Source organism: Cherax quadricarinatus, chromosome 12, assembly GCF_038502225.1.
Source record: "Cherax quadricarinatus isolate ZL_2023a chromosome 12, ASM3850222v1, whole genome shotgun sequence".
Lineage (NCBI taxonomy): Eukaryota > Metazoa > Arthropoda > Malacostraca > Decapoda > Parastacidae > Cherax > Cherax quadricarinatus.
This window is the reverse complement of record NC_091303.1, coordinates 22,809,560-22,835,833: the sequence shown is the minus strand read 5'-3', so window position 1 is coordinate 22,835,833 and position 26,274 is coordinate 22,809,560. Positions and strand designations below refer to the sequence as shown.

Here is a 26,274-nt window from a genome sequence, read left to right as displayed (position 1 = left end):
TTTTCAGCCCCTTTTGTGTCAGAACTGGCAGCCTCACCATGCCGTATCACACTGTGTATGCCACTATGACTCTTAAATCTCTCAAACCAACCTTTGCTGGCCTTAAATTCACTCACATCACCACTAGTTGCAGGCATTTTTTTAATTAAATCGTCATTCAACTGCCTTGCCTTTTCACATATGATCGCTTGAGAGATGCTATCTCCTGATATTTGTTTTTCGTTTATCCACACCAATAACAGTCTCTCAACATCTTCGACTACTTGCGATCTGTGTTTCGAAAACATACTTGCACCTTTCCCAACAACAGCTTCCTTGATTGCCTTTCTGTTGGCCCAGATAGTAGTGATGGTTGATTGGAGTATGTTATACAACCTGGCCAGCTCGGAGACACGCACTCCACTTTCATACTTATTATCTCCTTCATTTCAATTGTAATTCTCACCCTTTTTACCACAGGGTTGGCACTAGAAGCTTTCTTGGGGCCCATGGTGGCTTATTTAGCAGTTACAAGCACTAAAAACACTGGAATAATACAAAATGTACCGAATGTATGCGTGGAAGTGACCGCACTGGCTTGTAAACACTGGCACACTAACTGAAGGCAGGGCAGCTAAGGCACGCTCAGGCCAGACAGGACAGGTGGACGCGTTCGGGACGAATCGTGTTGGTCGAGTTTTTCATCATTGGTCAGGCCAAAACTTTTTTGCTCACACGCTTTGTTAGTGGAATTTATTGTTATGATGCCTTTATTGCTTGGGAGTCCACTGTATTAACGTAATATACGACACTGAATGAGACTCAGTGATTATTATTGAGTATTATCATTACTAATATGTTATCTCGAGACATGACACACTCTTACAGATTTTAATGTGCACCTGCATGCCAGCACAGTGTGTAAGTTTATTCAGGTGCAGGTATACGTAAGTATAATTATCAGAGTACAGTGGACCCCCGGATAACGATATTATTTCAATCCAGAAGTCTGTTTGGGTGCCGTTATAGACCGAATTTGTTCCCATAAGAGTTATTGTGAATTAGATTAGTCCGTTTCAGACCCCCAAAAATACACCTACAAAAGCACTTACAAAAATACACTTACATAATTGGTCGAGTTGGGAGCTGATCGTTATACGGGGGTCCACTGTATATATAAAATATTGGCAGTTTGGAGGGATATGTTGTGTATCTCTATACGTATATGCTTCTAAACTGTTGTATTCTGAGCACCTCTGCAAAAGCAGTGATAATGTGTGTGTGTGTGGTGAAAGTGTTGAATGATGATGAAAGTATTTTCTTTTTGGGGATTTTCTTTCTTTTTTGGGTCACCCTGCCTCGGTGGGAGACGACCGACTTGTTGAAAAAAAAAAAAAAAAAAAAAAATATATATATACAGTGGACCCCCGGTTAACGAACTTTTTTCATTCCAGTAGTATGTTCAGGTGCCAGTACTGACCGAATTTTTTCCCATAAGGAATATTGTGAAGTAGATTAGTCCATTTCAGACCCCCAAACATACATGTACAAACGCACTTACATAAACACACTTACATAATTGGTCGCATTTGGAGGTGTTCGTTAAGCGGGGGTCCACTGTATATATATAAAATATGAAATAACTTTTAAAAAACTTGAAATTTTGGAGTTTCCAGACATAATGGAGAGATGTGGAGCTCATGAAGCACACGGAGAACATAAACAAACTAGGTGAGGCGCGGTGACCGTATTAGAAAGTCAGGTGGGAGGGAGCCGTATAGCGAGTTTTGGTCATAATTTGAAATGTCTGTATTAGTGGAATGCCGTTAAGCAAAACGCCATAAAGCGAGGCCCTACTGTACGTACATTATTTAGGCATACATACAGTCAGAGAGCCTGTCGTAAGTCTGAGGTGTCAGTAAACGAGTACATCTCTAAGTGAGGAGAGGCTGTATCTGTATTTAACACACCAACCGTCTTCCACCGAAGTATGATGACACAAAACAGAAAAAACATTTTCACCATCATTCACTTTACCACTGTCTTGTCAGAATGTGCCAATACTATAGTTGGAATGTTTCTCTGAACTGCAAATATCCCCACCCATCCTTCAGAGTTTAGGCACTGTACTTCCCATCTCCAGGACTCAAGTCTGGCTAAGATATTAACATATGTAATTACTGGTATTATCATAATCACATTAAACCTCTAAACTCGAATGAGGGAAGGAAGGAAGGAAGAAGTAAGGAAGGAAGGAAGAAGTAAGGAAGTAAGGAAGGAAGGAAGGAGGGAAGGAAGGAAGGAAGGAGGGAAGGAAGGAAGGAAGGAAGGAAGGAAGGAAGGAAGGAAGGAAGGAAGGAAGGAAGGAAGGAAGGAAGGAAGGAAGGAAGGAAGGAAGGAAGGAGAGAGAGAGAAAAAGGGATGATGTGAGGGAAAAAAGGAAGACAAGAAGAGGGAAGGGAGGAGGAACAAAGGAGAAAGAGAGGGAAATACCTTAAGGTCAAGTGATCATTCTTTACAACTTACTTTTCTCTTCACTAGGTGCAGTGCCTGTTGAATCCTGGCACCCGCCATCAGTAGTACACACACCATCCTCCACACCACCCTACAAGATAAACATCCTCAATATTCAAACATGAAAAATAAGCTTATAAGCATGAGTTACTCTTACACATAACCACCAATGGAATTAGTACTGCATACACAATACATGTAGTATATGGTTAGGTGTTTGCATGAAGATATACCAGTGTGATGTACCAGATGTAGGTAACATACTGAGTGCATAAATCAAATCAAGTCACAGGTGACATTTGTTACAATAAACCCTCAATAAAATGAAACCCGACATGAAAAATGAAATCATAATATGATTACACTCGTGATGGGGACTGAACTCATGTCGATTCACTCGTCATGAGTTCAATCCCTACCCTTGGTATGGTTTGAAACCTGATATAATAGACTATAAAGTAATGGACAATATCTGAACAAAATGCATTTTTAACTTTTTTATTTTTAACTGTCATTGTAGCATAACTGTAAATTGTATACAGTAGAGTACTTTCATGCATTTTTGCTATTTTCACATCATTCTGATTTAACAAACATAGGGACAATCCCCCTCCTATTTGTCCATTACACAGAGAGTTTACTCTAATGTAAAACTTGTATAGGTTACCTTGCTTTATGCAAAATCATTATTATTTGATATCACATTTCTATTAGTAATTCTGTGTGTGCAAAATACATACTGTACAGCTGCAATATTTTTAACACTCCGGCCATCTCCCACTGAGGAAGGCTGACCCAACAAATATGAAAATACGCTATCTCTAATTCAATCACTGTCTTTCCAGAAGTGCACTAACATTATAGATCAGATGACCCTCCAAACCATAACATCCCAACCCTTCATTCAAGAGTGCAGGCACTTTGCTTCCCACCTCCAGGCCTCAAATCCGGCTCACCAGTTTTCCTCAATTCCTTCATAAATGTTACCTCGCTAACATTCCTACAGCCTGTCAAATTATAAAAACCCCTTGCCTCCCCTAACTTCTATATAACATACTCACACATGCCTGTTGCAAGTCCAAGCCCCTACCACTCAAAACCTCCTTTACCCCCAATCTCTCTAACCTTTCCTAAAACAACCCCTACCCCTCCTTCCCTCCACTTCAGATTTATATGCCCTCCTAGTTATCCTTTTTTTTCTCCATTCTCTTTAACCCTTTCAGGGTTTCGGCCGTACTAGTACGGCTTACGCACCAGGGTTTTTGACGTACTAGTACGCCTAAATTCTAGTGCCCTCAAATCTAGTGAGAGAAAGCTGGTAGGCCTACATATGAAAGAATGGGTCTAGGTGGTCAGTGTGCGCAGTATAAAAAAATCCTGCAGCACACAGTGCGTAATGAGAAAAAAAAAAACTTTGACAGTGTTTTTGGATTAAAACAGTGACTTTGCACTGTATTTTCGTATGGTATTTATTGTTGTATTCTAGTTTTCCTGATCTCATTCTACAGAATGGAAAATATATTACAGAAATTGAGATGATTTTGACTGATTTTACAATGAAAAGTACCTTGAAATTGAGCTCAAAATAGCAGAAATGCTAAATTTTTACCAAAGTTCAAAAGTAAACAAATCATGCTAAGCATTCAATACATGTCAACTGGTGAGTCTAATATTCTTTCACAAGTGTGCCGATATTATTTATACCATTATTTACACTAATGCAGTAGCCTGCATAACAGTAAATCTTCTATTTTTGTGAGAATAAAAATTCAAAGTGGAAAGCAAAAGAATGTAAGAGAGGTGTCGGAACGTGACTAATGAACAGAGGAAATGTCATTTTAGTGCCAGTAATGTCTTTCTTGTTTATTCTGGACACTATTTGGAAATTGGCATCTTTTGAAATTTGTGTGAAATTGGCAAAATTGCTAAATTCTGACCACTGTATTGGATAGTTGAAATCGGTAAATGGGTGGTTTCTTGCACTCAATCGATAGAAAAAATGGAGTTCTAGCGAAATATTCATGATTTTTGTCGACTAGTATAGTGGAATTGGCCGAAAACAGGGCTCAAAATGGGCAAAATTGCCGATGTGTAAACATCGTCGAGACCACTAACTTCGCGAGAGCATAATTCCGTAAGTTTTCCATCAAATTTCATATTTTTGGTTTCATTATGATTGGGAAAAGATTATCTTTTCATGAGAATTTTTTTTTTTTTTTTTGAAATTTGGGCGACCCTGAGAACAAGTCTCTGAGAGGGCCTGTCGACCCTGAAAGGGTTAAATGTCCAAACCACCTTAAGCTCTCCTCAGCCCTCTGAATAATACTTTTGGCAACACCACACTTTCTCCGAATCTTCACTGCCTCTAGCCTCCTCCCCATTGCAACATTGAAAACCCATTAAAAACCCATGGGGAACCCATTAAGCATATTTTTTTTAACAAATCAATGGTTAGTTTTCAATTAAGAGGCTGTACACCAAGCCCAAAACAAGGGGTACTGTGGAAAAACTCATAGGTAATCAAACTTACTCAAGGAAGTCTCCTGGATAAGTGAAGCAAAAATATTAAGGAACTTGCAAATTTGGGGATTCAACTATACGTACTATGAACATTTTCGTATAATCAGCCACAGCTGAACATTGCCCAGGAGAAACAAGATTTGTCAACCAACTCTTCTGGTTAGGGAAGGTATTTGAGGATTTTTTTATTGGTGGGTTTATGTGAGTACATTTTAGAGTGCATTTGTATCCAGACTGTTAATAAAATGATGAACCTCCAGTTCTGGAAGCAACGAAAGAAAAACAGAACGCAGATGTAATATACACAGACTTTGCAAAACCGTTTGACAAGTGCGATCATGGCATAATAGTGCACAAAATACGTGCTAAAGGAATAACTGGCAAAGTGGGGAGATGGATCTTCAACTCCCTAACCAATCGAACACAAAGAGTAGTGGTCAACAGAGTTAAATCGGTGGCTGCCATAGTGAAGAGCTTTGTTCCAAAAGGCACAGTACTCGTCCCCATCCTGTTCCTCGTCCTCATATAAGACATAGACAGAGATGTAATCCACAGCACCGTATCATCCTTTGCAGACAATACTAGGATCTGCATGAGACTGTCATCTATTGAGGACACGGTTAACCTCCAAGAAGATATAAACCAAGTTTTCCAATGGACAACAGAAAACAATATGATGTTCAATGAGGACAAATTCCAACTACTCCATTATGGAAAACTGGAGGAGATAATATCTAGAACAGAGTACAGTAGGGCCTTATACGGTGGGTTAGGTTCCAGGCTATCGCCGGAGAGCAGATATCGCTGGAAAGCAGAAAGCCATTTTTTCCATTTATAAATGCATATAAATGCCAGACAACAAGTTTACACTAAATTATATTAAGTTAATAATAGAACTAGGCATTAAAAATACAAAAAGCAAAATACATTCACAGTACATTTATTACTTATCTTGAAGTATTTGTAATCTTAATGTAGGGAGAGAGGTGAGTAGCACTTATTTGTAGGAAGTCTGGTGTAGGTAGCCCTGGCTCCCAGTCTCATACTTAATATACAATATTTAAAACATCCCAGAGAGTTAAAATACACATACAGTGCACTCACTATTTACCTTAAAATACGTGTAGCCTTAATGTAGGAAAAGAGGTGAGTAGTATTTATTTGTAGGAAGTCAGTGTAGGCAGCTGGCAGGTGTAGCCTGCCTGGGCTACACCTACCGGCGACCTACACTGTGGCCCAGAGCCATATTATTAGCATCGACATACCTTGTTCACTGAATTTAATCGTTTCTAACAACTACCTTTAGATGCCATCATAAACAAAGGGAGAAGTAATGAATAATTCATGCCGAAAATTGTAAACAAAAGTAGAGTGGGGAAGTGGCTGGGCCCAAACGCAGATTCATACACGTTTTCTCTGGTGCCTGTCCAGAGAAAACATAATGTTATACCTCTGCCTGGCTACCACACAGGTCCACAAGTATTATTATCAGAGCACATATAAAATATGCAATAAATGCCAGACAACAAGTTTACACTAACTTATATTAAGTTAACAATAGAAATAGGCAAAAAAAAAAAAAAAAAATAATAAAAGGTAAGATACACACAGAGTACACTTATTATTTACCTTAAAATATTAATATTAATGTGTGAGAGGTAAGTGGCAGGGTGTTTATTCAAATTCAAATTCAAAGTTTATTCTCTATAAGGATTACAATGCTGAGTTTACAGAATTTGGTTACTGTGTGGTTTACATGTAGTAAAGTACTAATTACAGAGGGTGCCACTAGAACACCTAGCATGGCTAGGCATTTCGGGCAGACTTAGATTAATTCTTAAATTTAAAATATTACAAATTATGAGGTAAGTTGGTATTATGGCTAAGTAACTAAATACTAGTTTGTGAGTTTAGCAATGTGAATGCTTTTGTTTTGGCACAATACATAGTTTCAGTATTGTTTTCAGTATTGGAGTATCACAGGCCAACTTATGACTAGTTAGGATTCATTATTTTAAGATTGAGATTGACATTAAGATTGAGATTGATATTTCTGTTTATGGTCAAATGGGTGAGTGAGTGTAAGTGTGAACCACCAGGTGGTATTCGTGTAATTAGTTGACGGGGTGTATCAGGGAGATAAGATGTTTTCTAATGGTAGTTTTGAAGGTGTTGAATGTGTCTGCATTTCTAGAGTTTTCAGGTAGGGCCTTTGAGAATGGCACACCATCATCCTCTAACTTAAAGCAAGAGCCTTACGACTTCTCTTTTTATCACAGCTAACCTTAGATGCCATCATCAGTGAGAGCCAACTAGTTAACGAAAGAGTAAACGAGAGAGAGAACAAGATACAGAGTTGAGACAATGTTAGAACACAAACTGAACAGGTAGTGGGCGATCACTTTGTCAGGCGAAATAAATGCGTATTAATATGTGTCTGCTTTTAGTTCATTCATGTACGTTTGTAAGAGTTTATAAAACTTTTACCTCACAACATTTTCTTATAATAATTACCTCACAATACAAATGCTCTTACACTGTGCACAAGCAGCAACACTCCCATTCTCACGCAACACACCATTTTTAGTGAATGAAGATAATGATATTATTATCATCATAATAAAAAAGTGCTAAACCCACAAGGGTCGTGAATTACCATATATAGAGTGAAGGAATACAAAAGTAATATTTTTATACTGGTATCCCCCAGTGTTTGACTAGAGAAAACGTAATTCTTCCGACACTACCTACACAGCCGCTTTGTAAACAAATCTCATATTTACGTCAATTTTTATTCTGTGAGTGTATGCATCACATTTATATGCTATGTAACATGTTTCTTATATAATTTTGAGGAAAATATCATAGATGGATTAATGAAAATGTCTATATTAATGTAAAATAAGACAACTAATGTGCCCAAGAGTGATGATTATTACGTACTATATTGGCATCATGAGTAGAGAGACTCTTAGCGATTTTAATGTGTACCTGCACACCAGCACAGTGGAACCTTGACTTATGAGTGTCCCAACTTACTAGCTCTTTGAGATACGAGCCATCCATGGGTCGATTTTTTGCTCTGAGTTACGAGTCAACATTTGAGTTACGAGCCAGCTCCCCCCTCCCTCTTCCCCCTCAATCCAAAACCTGGACACCTCGCATGTTAATCTATGATTTCATGCTTTAATTCCATGGAAATCGTTCTCTTTTTCTTCTCAGCAATAATAATAATACGTATAATATTATTAGTCAAGTCACTCAGTAAGTCAGTCAAGTCACTCAGTAAGTCAATCAAGTCACTCAGTCAAGTCACTCAGTAAGTCAGTCAAGTCATTCATTAAGTCAGGTCACTCAGTAAGTCAGTCAAGTCATTCAGTAAGTCAATCAAGTCACTCAGTAAGTCAGTCAAGTCATTCAGGAAGTTAGTCAAGTCATTAAGTTAGTCAAGTCATTAAGTCAGTCAAGCCATTCAGTAAGTCAGTCAAGTCATTCAGTAAGTCAGTCAAGTCACTCAGTAAGTCAGTCAAGTCATTCAGTAAGTCAGTCAAGTCACTCAGTAAGTCAGTCAAGTCACTCAGTAAGTCATTCAGTCAAGTCACTCAGAAAGTCACTAAGTCAGTCAGTCAGTCAGTTCAGTCAGTCAGTCAGTCAGTCACAAACTCATGTTAACCTCTTTTTCTGTGTACAAAGTAACACTTCAGTTAGGGCTACAGGTTATCTCATGTCAAATATCTTTGTTAATTCTAAGACTTAGTACTTATGCCTCTTCATGCCACTTTCTGCAATGCTAGTATGGCCACTGGGTGTCATGACTGCTTGGCAGATACAAGATATAATAATTAAAATATCATAGCACAACTGACAAACACAGCTGCCTTGTAGAAGAGAAAGACTGGACACGGATGAGTTAGGAATGCTGGGATGGTGGGGGTGGTGTCGGGGAGTGGTAGGGGATGGTGGGAGGGCTCCCCGGCTGCTCTACAACAAGGTGGCCGCTTGAAGAAAATTTGTTTTTTCCTTCCCACAAACTGAACAATGTTAAATTAATTATACGTGTTACATAAATTTTTTTTATTATTTTTTTATCATCACACTGGTCGATTCCCACCAAGGCAGGGTAGCCCAAAAAAAAAAACTTTCACCATCATTCACTCCATCAATGTCTTGCCAGAAGGGTGCTTTACACTATAGTTTTTAAACTGCAACTTTAACACCCCTCCTTCAGAGTGCAGGCACTGTACTTCCCATCTCCAGGACTCAAGTCCAGCCTGCCGGTTTCCCTGAACCCCTTCATAAATGTTACTTTGCTCACACTCCAACAGCACGTCAAGTATTAAAAACCATTTGTCTCCATTCACTCCTATCAAACACGCAGTATTAGAATGTGGGGCAGAAGTTTGTGGTTATAGAAGGGTGGGGGCAGGAGGAAAGAGGAGTGATTGGTGGAATGATGAAGTAAAGGGTGTGATAAAAGAGAAAAAGGTAGCTTATGAGAGGTTTTTACAAAGCAGAAGTGTTATAAGAAGAGCAGAGTATATGGAGAGTAAAAGAAAGGTAAAGAGAGTGGTGAGAGAGTGCAAAAGGAGAGCAGATGATAGAGTGGGAGAGGCACTGTCAAGAAATTTTAATGAAAATAAGAAAAAATTTTGGAGTGAGTTAAACAAGTTAAGAAAGCCTAGGGAAAATATGGATTTGTCAGTTAAAAACAGAGTAGGGGAGTTAGTAGATGGGGAGAGGGAGGTATTAGGTAGATGGCGAGAATATTTTGAGGAACTTTTAAATGTTAAGGAAGAAACAGAGGCAGTAATTTCATGCACTGGTCAGGGAGGTATACCATCTTTTAGGAGTGAAGAGCAGAATGTAAGTGTGGGGGAGGTACGTGAGGCATTACGTAAAATGAAAGAGGGTAAAGCAGCTGGAACTGATGGGATCATGACAGAAATGTTAAAAGCAGGGGGGGATATAGTGTTGGAGTGGTTGGTACTTTTGTTTAATAAATGTATGAAAGAGGGGAAGGTACCTAGGGATTGGCGGAGAGCATGTATAGTCCCTTTATATAAAGGGAAAGGGAACAAAAGAGACTGTAAAAATTATAGAGGAATAAGCTTACTGAGTATACCAGGAAAAGTGTACGGTAGGGTTATAATTGAAAGAATTAGAGGTAAGACAGAATGTAGGATTGCGGATGAGCAAGGAGGTTTCAGAGTGGGTAGGGGATGTGTAGATCAAGTGTTTACATTGAAGCATATATGTGAACAGTATTTAGATAAAGGTAGGGAAGTTTGTATTGCATTTATGGATTTAGAAAAGGCATATGATAGAGTGGATAGAGGAGCAATGTGGCAGATGTTGCAAGTATATGGAATAGGTGGTAAGTTATTAAATGCTGTAAAGAGTTTTTATGAGGATAGTGAGGCTCAGGTTAGGGTGTGTAGAAGAGAGGGAGACTACTTCCCGGTAAAAGTAGGTCTTAGACAGGGATGTGTAATGTCACCATGGTTGTTTAATATATTTATAGATGGGGTTGTAAAGGAAGTAAATGCTAGGGTGTTCGAGAGAGGGGTGGGATTAAATTTTGGGGAATCAAATTCAAAATGGGAATTGACACAGTTACTTTTTGCTGATGATACTGTGCTTATGGGAGATTCTAAAGAAAAATTGCAAAGGTTAGTGGATGAGTTTGGGAATGTGTGTAAAGGTAGAAAGTTGAAAGTGAACATAGAAAAGAGTAAGGTGATGAGGGTGTCAAATGATTTAGATAAAGAAAAATTGGATATCAAATTGGGGAGGAGGAGTATGGAAGAAGTGAATGTTTTCAGATACTTGGGAGTTGACGTGTCGGCGGATGGATTTATGAAGGATGAGGTTAATCATAGAATTGATGAGGGAAAAAAGGTGAGTGGTGCGTTGAGGTATATGTGGAGTCAAAAAACGTTATCTATGGAGGCAAAGAAGGGAATGTATGAAAGTATAGTAGTACCAACACTCTTATATGGGTGTGAAGCTTGGGTGGTAAATACAGCAGCGAGGAGACGGTTGGAGGCAGTGGAGATGTCCTGTTTAAGGGCAATGTGTGGTGTAAATATTATGCAGAAAATTCGGAGTGTGGAAATTAGGAGAAGGTGTGGAGTTAATAAAAGTATTAGTCAGAGGGCAGAAGAGGGGTTGTTGAGGTGGTTTGGTCATTTAGAGAGAATGGATCAAAGTAGAATGACATGGAAAGTATATAAATCTATAGGGGAAGGAAGGCGGGGTAGGGGTCGTCCTCGAAAGGGTTGGAGAGAGGGGGTAAAGGAGGTTTTGTGGGCAAGGGGCTTGGACTTCCAGCAAGCGTGCGTGAGCGTGTTAGATAGGAGTGAATGGAGACGAATGGTACTTGGGACCTGACGATCTGTTGGAGTGTGAGCAGGGTAATATTTAGTGAAGGGATTCAGGGAAACCGGTTATTTTCATATAGTCGGACTTGAGTCCTGGAAATGGGAAGTACAATGCCTGCACTTTAAAGGAGGGGTTTGGGATATTGGCAGTTTGGAGGGATATGTTGTGTGTCTTTATATGTGTATGCTTCTGGACTGTTGTATTCTGAGCACCTCTGCAAAAACAGTGATAATGTGCGAGTGTGGTGAAAGTGTTGAATGATGATGAAAGTATTTTCTTTTTGGGGATTTTCTTTTTTTTTTTTTTTGGGTCACCCTGCCTCGGTGGGAAACGGCCGACTTGTTGAAAAAAAAAAAAAAAAAAAAAAAAATAATAATAATAATAATAATAATAATAATAATCACCGAGTCTCATTAAATGTCGTATATTACGTTAATATACACATTTTCATTAATCCATCCATGATATTTTTTTTAAAAATTATACAATAAACACGATACATAACATATAAAGAAGATAAATACACCCCAAAACAGAATAAATGGTGGCCTGGTGGTTAACGCTCTCGCTTCACACGGCGAGGGCCTGGGTTCGATTCCCAGCCAGAGTAGAAACATTGGACGTGTTTCTTTCCCCCTGTTGTCTATGTTCCCCATCAGTAAAATGGGTACTTGGGTGTTAGTCGACTGGTGTGGGTCGCATCCTGGGACACTGACCTAATTTGCCCGAAATGCGGAGCATAACAAGGGACTTTCTATATGGTAGTATGTCATTGTTGTCAGCTAGGACTGTATACCATGTACATGTACTTGTAGTAAATAAAGATATTATTATTATATTATAGATGTGGTAGCCAGATAATTTGTACAAGTGATGGCAAGAATAACATTTTCTCTAATCTAACATAAGAGAAAATGTGTTACTGGGGGTAACTGTAGAAATTTATTCCTTTCGTATGTATGTAAGTTTATTCAGGTATACACAAATACAGTTACATAGATTATCATACATAACAGCATATGTGTAGAGAACCTAGGATAACCCAAAAAAGTCAGAGTGACTTATTTCCATTGCCTTCACTCAGAGCATCATTTCTTCTCAAAATGATGTTACATGAGAATGGGAGTGTTCTTTATTTATTCTACCGTATGAATGTAGAGACAACTTGTACACAATGTAACTTGTACACAAACCAGACGTGTATACTTTGTTGTTTACAAAACTTACCTTCGTCTGGTGTGTTTACATAACTCTGTGCCTGTTCTCCCTCATGCACTCATTCTCTCTCTCTCGCGCATTTATTCGTTTTATCTCATTTACTAACTCCTGACCCTACATCAAGACTACAAATATTTTAAGGTAAGTAATAAGTGAATTGTATATACATTTTATTGCTCTGGGATGCTTAAATAGCATAGAATAGTATGTGTGGGTGGAATGGCCTGGTATGGTAGCCCGGCTGACTACCATACATACCACACTTGATTTCTTACAATAAATACTACTCATCTCACCCTAGATTAAGACTACAAATATTTTAAGGTAAGTAACGAGTAAACTGTATATGCATTTTATCGCTCTGGGATGCTTAACCCTTTGAGGGTCGACAGGCCCTCTCCGAAACTCGTTCTCAGGGTCGGCCAAATTTAAAAAAAAAAAAAATTATTTTCTCTTATGAAAAGATAGAGAATCTTTTCCCGATCATAAAGACAACAAAAGTTTGAAATTTGATAGAAAACTTACGGAATTATGCTCTCGCAAAGTTAGCGGTCTCGGCGATGTTTACGCATCGGCGATTCTGCCCACTTTGAGCCCCATTTTCGGCCAATTTCACTGTACTAGTCGACAAAAAACATGAATATTTCGCTAGAACTCCATTTTTTCTATCGAATGGGTGCAAGAAACCACCCATTTATGAAATTCAACTATCCAGTACAGTGGTCAGAATTTAGCAATTTTGCCAATTTCACACAAATTTCAAAAGATGCCAATTTCCGAATAGGGTCCAGAATAAACAAGAAAGACATTCCTGGCACTAAAATGACATTTCCTCTAGTCATTAGTCACGTCTCAAGGCCCCTCTTATATTCTTTTGCTTTCCACTTTGAATTTTTATTCTCACAAAAAATATAAGATTTACTGTTATGCAGACTACTGCATTAGTGTAAAAAATGGTATAAATATTATTGGTGCACTTGTGAAAGAATATTAGACTCACCAGTTGACGTGTATTGCACGCTTGGCACGATTTGTTTACTTTTGAAGTTTGGTAAAAATCGAACATTTCTGCTACTTTGAGCTCAATTTCAAGGCACCTTTCTTTGTAAAACCAGTCAAAATCATCTCAATTTCTGTAATATGTATTCCATTCTATAAAATGAGACCAAGAAAACTAGAATACAACAATAAATACCATACGAAAATACACTGCAAAGTCGCTGATTTATTCCAAAAAAATGGTCAAAGTTTTTTTTTTCTCATTATGCACTGTGTGCTGCAGGATTTTTTTTAGACTGTGCACAATGACCACATAGACCCATTCTTTCATATGAAGGCCTACCAGCTTTCTCCCACTAGATTTGAGGCCGCTAGAATTTATGCGTACTAGTACGTCAAAAACCCCTATGCGTAAGACGTACTAGTACGACCAAAACCCTCAAAGAGTTAAATGTAATAGAATATTACGTGGCCTGGTATGGTAGCCCGGCTGACTACCATACATACCATACTTTGATTTCTTACAATAAATACTACTTGTCTCACCCTAGATTAAGACTATAAATATTTTAAGATAAGTAATGAGTACACTATGTGTGTATTGTACTTTTTTATTGTTTTTTGATGCCTAGTTCTATTGCTAACTTAATATATGTTAGTGTAAACTTATTATCTAGTATTTGTATGCATTTATAAGTGAAAAAAAAGGGTGTTCCACTTTATGGCGATTTCCGCTTTATGGCGGTAGCCTGGAACCTAACCTGCCGTATAAGTGGGGCCTTACTGTAACTTTAAAACACTTGAAATTTTGGAAAATTTCCAGACATAGTAGACAGATGTGCTCAAGGAGTATGTAAACAAACCGGGTGGGGCGTGTTGTATTTGAAAGACTGCTTGCCGTATAGCAAATTTTGGTCATAATTTGAAATCACAGTACAGTGGACCCCCGCATACCGTTGGCATCACATAACGTTAAATCCGCATACCGATACATTTTATCGCTAAGATTTTGCCTCGCATACCGTTAAAAAACCCGCTCAACACTATTCATCCGAGACGCGTCTAATGTGCGGCCTGAGCCAGCCTCACATGTTCCGCCGGTGGCATTGTTTACAAGCCAGCCTCCGCGGTAACATCCAAGCATACAATCAGAACATTTCGTATTATTACAGTGTTTTTGGTGATTTTATCTGCAAAATAAGTGACCATGGGCCCCAAGAAAGCTTCTAGTGCCAACCCTGTGGTAAAAAGGGTGAGAAATATTATCGAAATACTGTGTTACCATGGTCAACTGCTGATGCTGCTGCTGCTGAAGCACTGTCAGCTGCTGCTGCTGCTGTAGCACCATCAGCTGCTGCTGCTGCTGTACCACCATCAGCTGCTGCTGCTGCTGTAGTACCGTCTGCTGCTGCTGTAGCATCGTCTGCTGCTGCTGTAGCATCGTCTGCTGCTGCTGTAGCACTGTCAGCTGCTGCTGCTGCTACTGCTGTACCACCGTCAGCTGCTGCTGCTGTTGTAGTACCGTCTGCTGCTGCTGTAGCATTGTCTGCTGCTGCTGTAGCACTGTCAGCTGCTGCTGCTGCTGTAGCACCATCAGGTGCTGCTGCTGCTGTACCACCGTCAGCTGCTGCTGCTGCTGCTGCTGCTGTTGTAGTACTGTCTGCTGCTGGTGTAGCACTGTCAGCTGCTGCTGCTGCTGCTGCTGCTGTTGTAGTACCGTCTGCTGCTGGTGTAGCACTGTCAGCTGCTGCTGCTGGTGTAGCACTGTCAGCTGCTGCTGCTGCTGCTGCACTGTCAGCTGCTGCTGCTGTAGCACTGTCAGCTGCTGCTGCTGTACCACCATCAGCTGCTGCTGCTGTACCACCATCAGCTGCTGCTGCTGCTGTAGCACTGTCAGCTGCTGCTGCTGCTGCTGCTGTAGCACCGTTGTTGGTGTGGCTTATTGAGAATACAAAGAAACAATTAACCCCAGAGGGTTAGCCACCCAGGATAACCCAAAAAAGTCAGTGTCATCGAAGACTGTCTAACTTATTTCCATTGGGGTCCTTAATCTTGTCTCCCAGGATGCAACCCAAACCAGTCGACTAACACCCAGGTGAACAGGGAAAAACGCCTGGAACTAGTGCTCATATTGGTGAATTTAAAGCCAGCAAAGGTTGGTTTGAGAGATTTAAGAATCGTAGTGGCATACACAGTGTGATAAGGCCTGTTCTGGAAGAAAATGCCAAACAGGACCTACACTACTCAGGAGCAGCGCTGTATAGCCCTTGTGGCTTAGCGCTTCTTTTTTATTATAATAATAATAATAATAAGTACTCAGGAGGAAAAGGCACTCCCCAGGACACAGTGTCTCATCAGTCATTGCTGCATCTTCAATAAAGGTAAGTGTCATTTATTCTTCATTTAGTAGAGTAGTACATGCACAATATATACTGTGCATGTACTACTCTACTATTGTGCATGTATCCTTCTCTTTGTGTGTAGGAAAATGTATATATCATGTGGTAAAATATTTTTTCATACTTTTGGGTGTCTTGCACGGATTAATTTGATTTCCATTATTTCTTATGGGGAAAATTCATTCGCATAACGATAATTTCGCATAACAATGAGCTCTCATGAACGGATTAATATCGTTATGCGGGGGTCCACTGTATTAGCGGAACACTGTAAGGTGAAATGCTGTAACGCGGGGTCCTACTGTATACACCTAGTACAGTGGACCCTAAGTTAACCCTTTCAGGGTCCATGCCGTAGATCTACGGCTTTACGTTCAGGGTCCAAACCATAGATCTACGCCACGAGCTCAGCTCACTCTGATAAGCTGTGAGTGATAAATTTGGGCCTAGATATGAGAGAATACATCTATGTGGTATGTGTGCACCACATAAAACAAATCCTGCAGCACACAATGTATAATGAGAGAAAAAAACCGAGATCGTGATTTTCGATTAAAACAGCGACTTTGCAGTGTTTTTTCGTATGTTTTTTATAGTTGTATTTGCGATTTCTTGGTCTCAATTGATAGAATGGAAGACATATTACAGAAATAGAGATGATTTTGATTGGTTTTAGCACTGGAAATGGCTTGAAACTGAGCTCAAAGAAGCGGAAATGTTAAATTTTTGCCAATTTTTGACAATTATATCACATAAATGTTAAACCTAAAACCCAATCTAACTTTATTATTTTTTAAATACACTACCTAACAGAATCACTACCTAACTGAATGCAACCATATGACCTGTCTTTGTAATACTCACTTGTGCTTTATAGTTATCTGTTTACATTAATGTTTTATCACTGATTTCATCATTGCTTAGTAGCAGCGCTGTATAGTCCTTGTGGCTTAGCGCTTCTTTTTGATTATAATAATAATAATAATCATTGCTTAGTTAATCTTAAGTTAATTTTAAGCCAGCCCGTAATGCTATGCATAGTATAAGTGGCTTTGGCATACTGCTCTTATCTGTATTTTTTTTTGTACCTCTGTATGTGTGCACAAATTGGAAATAAAAAAATAAAAAAAAATGTTCAAGAGTAAACAAACAACCTCACACATCTAATACATGCCAGCTGGTGGGTCTAATATATTCACAAATATGGTGACGATATTTAAACAATTATTACAATATTATTTATACAATTATTACAATATTGCATAACAGTAAATCTTCTATTTTTTGGTTTGAATAAAAATTCATTATGTGAAGAAAAAATCAAAATGGAATTCATTTGAAAAGTCTCAAAACGTAACTAATGAACAGACGAAATGTTAGTTTAGTGCCAGGAATACCTACAATGTTTATTCTGGACCCTATTTTGAAACTGGAATATTTTGAACTTTGTGTTAAATTGGCCATATTACCAATTTCCAATCATTTTATTTTGTAGTTGAAACAGTTGACTTGGCGATTTCTTGTGCTCAATCGAAAGAACAGAAGTAATACTAGTGAAATAGCTAAGAATTTGGTCGACTGAAATAATGTACAGTGGACCCTCGCATAACGTTGGCATCACATAACGTTAAATCGGCTTAGCGATACATTTTATCGCTAAAATTTTGCCTCGCATAACGCTAAAAAACTCGCTCAACGCTATTCATCCGAGACGCGTCTATGTGCAGCCTGAGCCAGCCTCACATGTTCCGCCGGTGGCATTGTTTACAAGCCAGCCTCCGCGGTAACATCCAAGCATACAATTGGAACATTTCGTATTATTACAGCGTTTTTGGTGATTTCATTTGCAAAATAAGTAAGTGACCATGGGCCCCAAGAAAGCTTCTAGAGCCAACCCTACAGGAATAAGGGTGAGAATTACTATAGAGATGAAGAAAGAGATCATTGCTAAGTATGAAAGTGGAGTACGTGTCTCCAAGCTGGCCAGGTTGTATAGTAAACCCCAATCAACAATTGCTACTATTGTGTCCACGAAAACGGCAATCAAGGAAGCTGTTCATGCCAAAGGTGCAACTGTGTTTTCGAAACAGAGATCGCAAGTGATAGAAGATGTTGAGAGACTCTTATTGGTGTGGATAAACGAAAAACAGATAGCAGGAGATAACATCTCTCAAGCGATCATAAGTGAAAAGGCTAGGAAGTTGCATCAGGATTTAATTAGAAAAATGCCTGCAACTAGTGATGATGTGAGTGAATTTAAGGCCAGCAAAGGTTGGTTTGAGAGATTTAAGAAGCGTAGTGGCATACATAGTGTGATAAGGCATGGTGAGGCTGCCAGTTCGGACCACAAAGCAGCTGAAAAATTATTATCACACCGGCCGATTCCCACCAAGGCAGGGTGGCCCGAAAAAGAAAAACTTTCACCATCATTCACTCCATCACTGTCTTGCCAGAAGGGTGCTTTACACTACAGTTTTTAAACTGCAACATTAACACCCCTCCTTCAGAGTGCAGGCACTGTACTTCCCATCTCCAGGACTCAAGTCCGGCCTGCCGGTTTCCCTGAATCCCTTCATAAATGTTACTTTGCTCACACTCCAACAGCACGTCAAGTATTAAAAACCATTTGTCTCCATTCACTCCTATCAAACACGCTCACGCATGCCTGCTGGAAGTCCAAGCCCCTCGCACACAAAACCTCCTTTACCCCCTCCCTCCAACCCTTCCTAGGCCGACCCCTACCCCGCCTTCCTTCCACTACAGACTGATACACTCTTGAAGTCATTCTGTTTCGCTCCATTCTCTCTACATGTCCGAACCACCTCAACAACCCTTCCTCAGCCCTCTGGACAACAGTTTTGGTAATCCCGCACCTCCTCCTAACTTCCAAACTACGAATTCTCTGCATTATATTCACACCACACATTGCCCTCAGACATGACATCTCCACTGCCTCCAGCCTTCTCCTCGCTGCAACATTCATCACCCACGCTTCACACCCATATAAGAGCGTTGGTAAAACTATACTCTCATACATTCCCCTCTTTGCCTCCAAGGACAAAGTTCTTTGTCTCCACAGACTCCTAAGTGCACCACTCACTCTTTTTCCCTCATCAATTCTATGATTCACCTCATCTTTCATAGACCCATCCGCTGACACGTCCACTCCCAAATATCTGAATACGTTCACCTCCTCCATACTCTCTCCCTCCAATCTGATATTCAATCTTTCATCACCTAATCTTTTTGTTATCCTCATAACCTTACTCTTTCCTGTATTCACCTTTAATTTTCTTCTTTGTGCAGGAATTCAAGGAGTACATAGACAGTAAAGGACTGAAACCTGAACAAGTGTTTAATTGTGACGAAACAGGCCTGTTTTAGAAGAAAATGCCAAGCAGGACCTACATTACTGAGGAGGAAAAGGCACTCCCAGGACATAAGCCTATGAAAGACAGGCTTACTCTGTTAATGTGTGCCAATGCTAGTGATGATTGCAAAGTGAAGCCTTTATTAGTGTATCACTCTGAAACTTCCAGAGTGTTCAGGCAAAAGAATATCCTCAAGGCTAATTTGTGTGTGCTGTGGAGGGCAAACAGTAAGGCATGGGTCACTAGGGACTTTTTCCATGACTGGTTACACCAAGCATTTGCCCCCAATGTGAAAAATTACCTAACTGAAAAGAAATTAGACCTTAAGTGCCTCCTGGTGTTAGACAATGCCCCTGGTCATCCTACAGACTTGGCAGAGCGACTTTGTGGGGACATGAGCTTCATTAAGGTCAAGTTTTTGCCTCCTAATACCACTCCTCTCCTGCAGCCCATGGACCAGCAGGTTATTGCAAACTTCAAAAAACTGTACACAAAAGCTCTGTTTGAAAGGTGCTTTGTAGTGACCTCAGAAACTCAACTGACTCTAAGAGAGTTTTGGAGAGATCACTTTAATATCCTCAATTGTGTAAACCTTATAGGCAAGGCTTGGGAGGGAGTGACTAAGAGGATCTTGAACTCTGCTTGGAAGAAACTGTGGCCAGAATGTGTAGACCAAACGGATTTTGAAGGATTAGAGGCTAACCCTGAGAGGCATATGCAAGTTGAGGAATCAATTGTGGCATTGGGGAAGTTCTTGGGGTTGGAGGTTAGTGGGGAGGATGTGGAAGAGTTGGTGGAGGAGGACAATGAAGAACTAACCACTGATGAGCTGCTAGATCATCTTCAACAGCAAGAGGGCAGACCTGAGGAAACTGCTTCGGAGGAGGGGAGAGAGAAATTGAAGAAGTTGCCTATTTCAAAGATTAAGGAAATCTGTGCAATGTGGCTTAAAGTGCAAACCTTTATGGATGAAAATCACCCTCAGACAGCTGTTGCAAGCCGTGTTGGCAACCTGTACACTGACAGTGTTATGAACCACTTTAGGAAAGTCATAAAGGAACGAGAGGTACAGACCTCTATGGAGAGATATGTTGTGCGACAGAAGTCCAGTGACTCTGAAGCTGGTCCTAGTGGCATTAAAAGAAGAAGGGAAGTAACCCCGGAAAAGGACTTGACACCTCAAGTCCTAATGGAAGGGGATTCCCCTTCTAAACACTAAGACCATCAACACTCTCCCCTCCTCCCATCCCATCAATCATCACCAGATCTTCAATAAAGGTAAGTGTCATGTAACTGTGCATGTCTTCTTCAGTTTGTGTGTATTAAAATTAATATTTCATGTGGTAAAAAGTTTTTTTTGTCATACTTTTGGGTGTCAGGAACGGATTAATTTGATTTCCATTATTTCTCATGGGGAAAATTAATTCGCATAACGATAATTTCCTCTCAGATTGAGCTCTCAGGAATGGATTAATAGCGTTATGCGAGGGTCCACTGTAATTGGCCTAAAATGGGAGTCAAAGTTGGCAAAACCACCGATTCGTAAATATCGCTGAAACATCAAAATTCGCGAGAAGATAATTTCGTCAATTTTCCATAAAATTCGTACTTTTTGTTTTATTACCATCAGAAAAAGATTCTCTATCATTTAATAAGAAAAAATAACAATAATTTTTTTTTTTAAATTCTTGGACCCTGGTGCACACTTTGAAATTTGGCCTCTGGACCCTGAAAGGGTTAATGACATTAATCCATTCCAGAGAGCTTGTCGTTATCCCAATTAATTTTCCCCATAAGAAATAATGGAAATTCAATTAATCCCTTCCAGACACACAAAAGTATTAAACAAAATAATTTTTTTACATGAAATATACATTTCCCTACACAGAAAACAATGAGACATGCAGAATAAACAATACTAAAATGACACTTACCTTTATTGAAGACTTATTAATGAGTGATGAAACAGGAGGAGGGGAGAGGATGGAGGTGTACTATTGTTTGGAAGGGAAATCCCCTTCCATAAAGACTTCAGGTACCAAGTCCTTTTCCGAGGTTACTTCCTTTCTTTGTTTTTTAATGCCACTAGGACCAGCTTGAGAGTCACTGCACATATGAGGCACTAAATATCTGTCTGTCTAAATAAATCTGTCCACACTAAATATCTGGCATCTCTAAATTTTCCCTAAAATGGGACACAACATTGTCATTGTCGATATTGCCAGCACGGCCTGCAACAGCTGCGTCAGGGTGATATTCACCCATAAATGTTTGCACATGAGAAAGCAGGAACACTGCAGCAGGCCTGTTGGCCCATACTAGGCAGGTCCTTCACAAACCATCCCACAAACAGAATCATATGCATAATCATATGCTGCATAAGTGTCTCAATCTTCAAACAGAATCATATTTGCCCAACCCAATTTTCAATGCTTCCCAAGTAATAAGTTTTGATAATTCTATTCACTCATGTGCAAGTCCCACTCAAATCAAATCATGTGTGTGTGAGGAAGTACCCTGGCTGGTATGTGGGGGAAGTTCCCTGGCTGGTATGTGGGGAAGTACCCTGGCTGATATGTGGGGAAGTACCCTGGCTGGTATGTGGGGAAGTACCTTGGCTGGTATGTGAGGAAGTACTCTGGCTGGTGTATGGGGAAGTACCCAGGCTGGTATGTGGGAAAGTACCCTGGCTGGTGTGGGGAAGTACCCAGGTTGGTATATGGGGAAGTACACTGGCTGGTGTGTGGAGAAGCACCCTGGCTGGTATGTGGGGAAGTACCCTGGCTGGTGTACCACCATCATTACCACCCTCTACCACCACCACTTTCGTATCTTTCTACCAACTTTTTCTTGAATTCTATAGTGTTTCTCACCCTCTTTACCAAAGGGCTGGCACTAGAAACTTACTTTGGGCCCATGGTGGCTTATTTAGCAGTTACACGCACTAAAAACAATGGAATAATACAAAATGTATTGCATGTACGCGTGGAATCGTCCTCACTGGCTGTACATGGAGTGGCTGGGCCGCTCAGGTCGCGTGGACACGTTCGAGATGAATGACTTTAACCAAGCTTTTTACTGTTAACCAAGCCAATATTTTGACGCAAAAAGTGTTGTTATCCGATTTTTATGTTATCCGATGACATCGTTAACTGAGGGTCCACTCTATTCACAGTTTATGAATGTTTTGCATGTTTAGTAAATTTAAACTTTTGAACAGTGGGAGTGTGTTGTCCAGAACATGATTATCATTCTAATAACTGTCCAGAGATTCATTCTAATAACAGAATTTTATTGAATTACAAAGGGTTTAGGTGATTTTCTGCTGTGGTTCCTCATACACATACATGTATACCATAAGTGTGTAGTGGAACTTTGAAGTACAGTGGAACTCTGGTTTTCGTGCTTAATCCATTCCAGAAAGTTGGCCTAAATCTATGAAAACCGAATTAATATTTCCCGTAAGAAATAATGTAAATACAGTGGACCCCCGGTTTACGATATTATTTCATTCCAGAAGAATGTTCAGGTGCCATTACTGAACGAATTTGTTCCCATAAGGAATATTGTGAATTAGATTAGTCCATTTCAGACCCCCAAACATACACGTACAAACGCACTTACATAAATACACTTGCATAATTGGTCGCATTGGGAGCTGATCGTAAAGCGGGGGTCCACTGTACAATTAATCCATTCCAGACACCTAAAAATATTAACAAAAAATACATTTTTTTAAAGAATAACTATAGTTTTACATACAGAAAAAATGTATCTTTATATGTGTATGCTTCTAGATGGTTGTATTCTGAGCACCTCTGCAAAAACAGTGATAATGTGCGAGTGAGGTGAAAGTGTTGAATGATGATGAAAGTATTTTCTTTTTGGGGATTTTCTTTCTTTTTTGGGTCACCCTGCCTCGGTGGGAGACGGCCAACTTGTTGAAAAAAAAAAAAAAAAAAAAACTAATTTTAAAGATAAATGAAGATTACATACCTTTATTGAAGGCTCTTGTTGGCGTATTGAAGAAGGCGAGGAAGGGAGAGGGAGTTGAGGTTATTGTTTGGAAGGGGAATCCCTCTCCATAAGGACTTCAGGTATCAAACCCCTCTTTTGGGTTACTTCCCTTCCTTGTTTTTTACTAGCACTGGACCCCTGTCACACTAAAAATCTGTCCAGAGAGCTCAGTTTCTGGCATCTCTTTAAGATTTGCCTAGAATGGGACAAGGTATTGTCACTGAACATATTGCAGATACGGCCTGTATCAGCTTTGTCAGAGTGATATTTTTCAACAAAAGTTTGCAACTCATTCCACTTTGCAAACATGCCCTTAATCACTGAAGAAGGTACCTTCTCCCCTCTCTCTTCCTCCTCCTCTCAAACAATTTCCTCAGCTGTGGTCTGTTGCTGTTCCAGATGAAGGTCTTGCAGCTCTTCAGTGATTAGCTCTTCCCTGTGGTCTTCCACCAACTCTTTCACATCCTGACCACTCACATCCAACCCCATGGACTTTCGTATTTTTCTACAATCTCTTCTTGAATTCTATTGTGTTTTTCATCTTCTTTACCAGAGGGTTGGCACTTGGAACTTTCTTTGGGCCCATGGTGGCTTATTTCGCAGTTGAAATCAATAAACAAGCACAAAAATTGCAAAATGTTTCGGATGAATGCTCACTCACCCAATGACAAAGCCAGAGTGGCAGCATCGTAGGCAGGCAGACACATCTGATACATATGATTTCTGGATGTAGGCATGAAATCCGGACCAAAATTTTGCCCAAAAAAGTGTTCTAAATCCGAATTGTATGATATGCGGACTGTACAAAAACTGGAGTACCACTGAAGTATATAGTAGTAACATAATTTTGAAGTAATGATTGTTGCTTTAGAAATTCTCTTAGAGATGAGCTGTGTGAAGCTTGGGTTGTGAATGCAGCAGCGAGGAGGCGGTTGGAGGTAGTGGAGATGTCCTGTCTATGGGCAATGTGTGGTGTAAATATTATGCAGAAAATTCGGAGTGTGGAAATTAGGAGAAGGTGTGGAGTTAATAAATAAGAACATAAGAACATAAGAAAGGAGGAACACTGCAGCAGGCCTGTTGACCCATACTAGGCAGGTCCTTACAATTCATCCCACTAACAAACATTTGACCAACCCAATTTTCAATGCTACCCAAGAAATAAGCTCTGATGTGCAAGCCCCACTCAAATCCAACCCCTCCCACTCATGTACTTATCCAACCTAAATTTGAAACTACCCGAAGTCCTAGCCTCAATAACCCAACTAGGTAGACTGTTCCACTCATCAACTACCCTATATCCAAACCAATACCTTCCTATGTCCTTTCTAAATCTAAACTTATCCAATTTAAATCCATTACTGCGGGTTCTCTCCTGGAGAGATATCCTCAAGACCTTGTTAATATCCCCTTTATTAATACCTATCTTCCACTTATACACTTCAATCAGGTCTCTCCTCATTCTTCGTCTAACAAGTGAATGTAACTTAAGAGGCTTCAATCTTTCTTCATAAGGAAGATTTCTAATGTTATGTATTAATTTAGTCATCCTACGCTGAATGTTTTCTAACGAATTTATGTCCATTCTGTAATATAGAGACCAGAATTGAGCTGCATAATCTAGGTGAGGCCTTACTAATGATGTATAAAGCTGCAGTCGGATCGGATCGAGGACGACAAGAGCTGTCGTAAGATGGGAAGGAAGAAGGATAAGGAAGGATGGAAATAACTGGAAAAGGATGGGGAGTCAGAGGGCTGAAGAGGGGTTGTTTAGGTGGTTTGGTCATTTAGAGAGAATGGATCAAAGTAGAATGACATGGAGAGCATTTAAATCTGTAGGAGAAGGAAGGCGGGGTAGAGGTCGTCCTTGAAAAGGTTGGAAGGAAGGGGTAAGGGAGGTTTTGTGGGCGAGGGGCTTGGACTTCCAGCAGGCGTGCATGAGCATGTTCGATAGGAGTGAATGGAGACGAATGGTATTTGGGACCTGACAATCTGTTGGAGTGTGAGCAGGGTAATATTTAGTGAAGGGATTCAGGGAAACCGGTTATTTTTATATAGCCGGACTTGAGTCCTGGAAATGGGAAGTACAATGCCTGCACTTTAAAGGAGGGGTTTGGGATATTGGCAGTTTGGAGGGATATGTTGTGTATCTTTATATGTATATGCTTCTAAACTTTTGTGTTCTGAGCACCTCTGCAAAAACAGTAATTATGTGTGAGTGAGGTGAAAGTGTTGAATGATGATGAAAGTATTTTCTTTTTGGGGATTTTCTTTCTTTTTGGGTCACCCTGCCTCGGTGGGAGACGGCCAACTTGTTGAAAAAAAAAAAAAATGAGCTGATTGTGAATGCTGAATTTTAATTTGCTGTTAAGGTGCACACCTAAGAATTTTACTCTCATCTTGTCTTTCAATGAGTGTATTATTAACTTTTGTGGACCAGGCGATTGAACACCCTCCAGGTAACTTCGTTCCCAGACACTATGTAGTTCTTGTCAGTAGTGAGTGTGAGTTTGTTTGCTGTCATCAAAGGAGTTTTCCTTATAACAAGTTTATAAAAGCACTTTTACTCTTAAGAAATTACCTTACCTGGTTTTGGCACGTGGGCAAAGGGCGAATTGAATGTGGAGGTCGAGTGTGACATGCTAGGGCAGTTAGGTACTGCAGAGCAGATGAATGATTGGGTGAGGCAGCTAATACACGCTCATAATGATGCCATGCTCCAGTCAAGTTCCCCTTACCACAGTACAAATTGGCCAACAGAAAATTGGTTTCAGGCTGGGGAAGAAAATAAAGGTCATTTACAAGAATGAATAAAGTTAATGAAGTAAGTACAAATTTAGCATTAGCGACACGAAAGAAGCAACAACCATATTTTT

General features: G+C 39.9%; 1 protein-coding gene across 4 annotated transcripts in view; it reads right to left on the bottom strand.

Moving 5' to 3' along the window:
- Nucleotides 1-26,274, bottom strand: part of LOC128686610 (tetratricopeptide repeat protein 17) — a 212,291-nt gene that overhangs the window by 57,350 nt on the left and 128,667 nt on the right. For all 4 annotated transcript variants that reach the window (XM_053773558.2, XM_053773555.2, XM_070084264.1 and 1 more), the window contains exons 13-14: nucleotides 25,985-26,173; nucleotides 2,506-2,584 (exon numbers count right to left, since the gene is read on the bottom strand). In XM_053773558.2, the coding sequence (XP_053629533.2) occupies nucleotides 2,506-2,584; nucleotides 25,985-26,173 (268 nt within the window). The remainder of the gene's footprint in view (nucleotides 1-2,505; nucleotides 2,585-25,984; nucleotides 26,174-26,274) is intronic.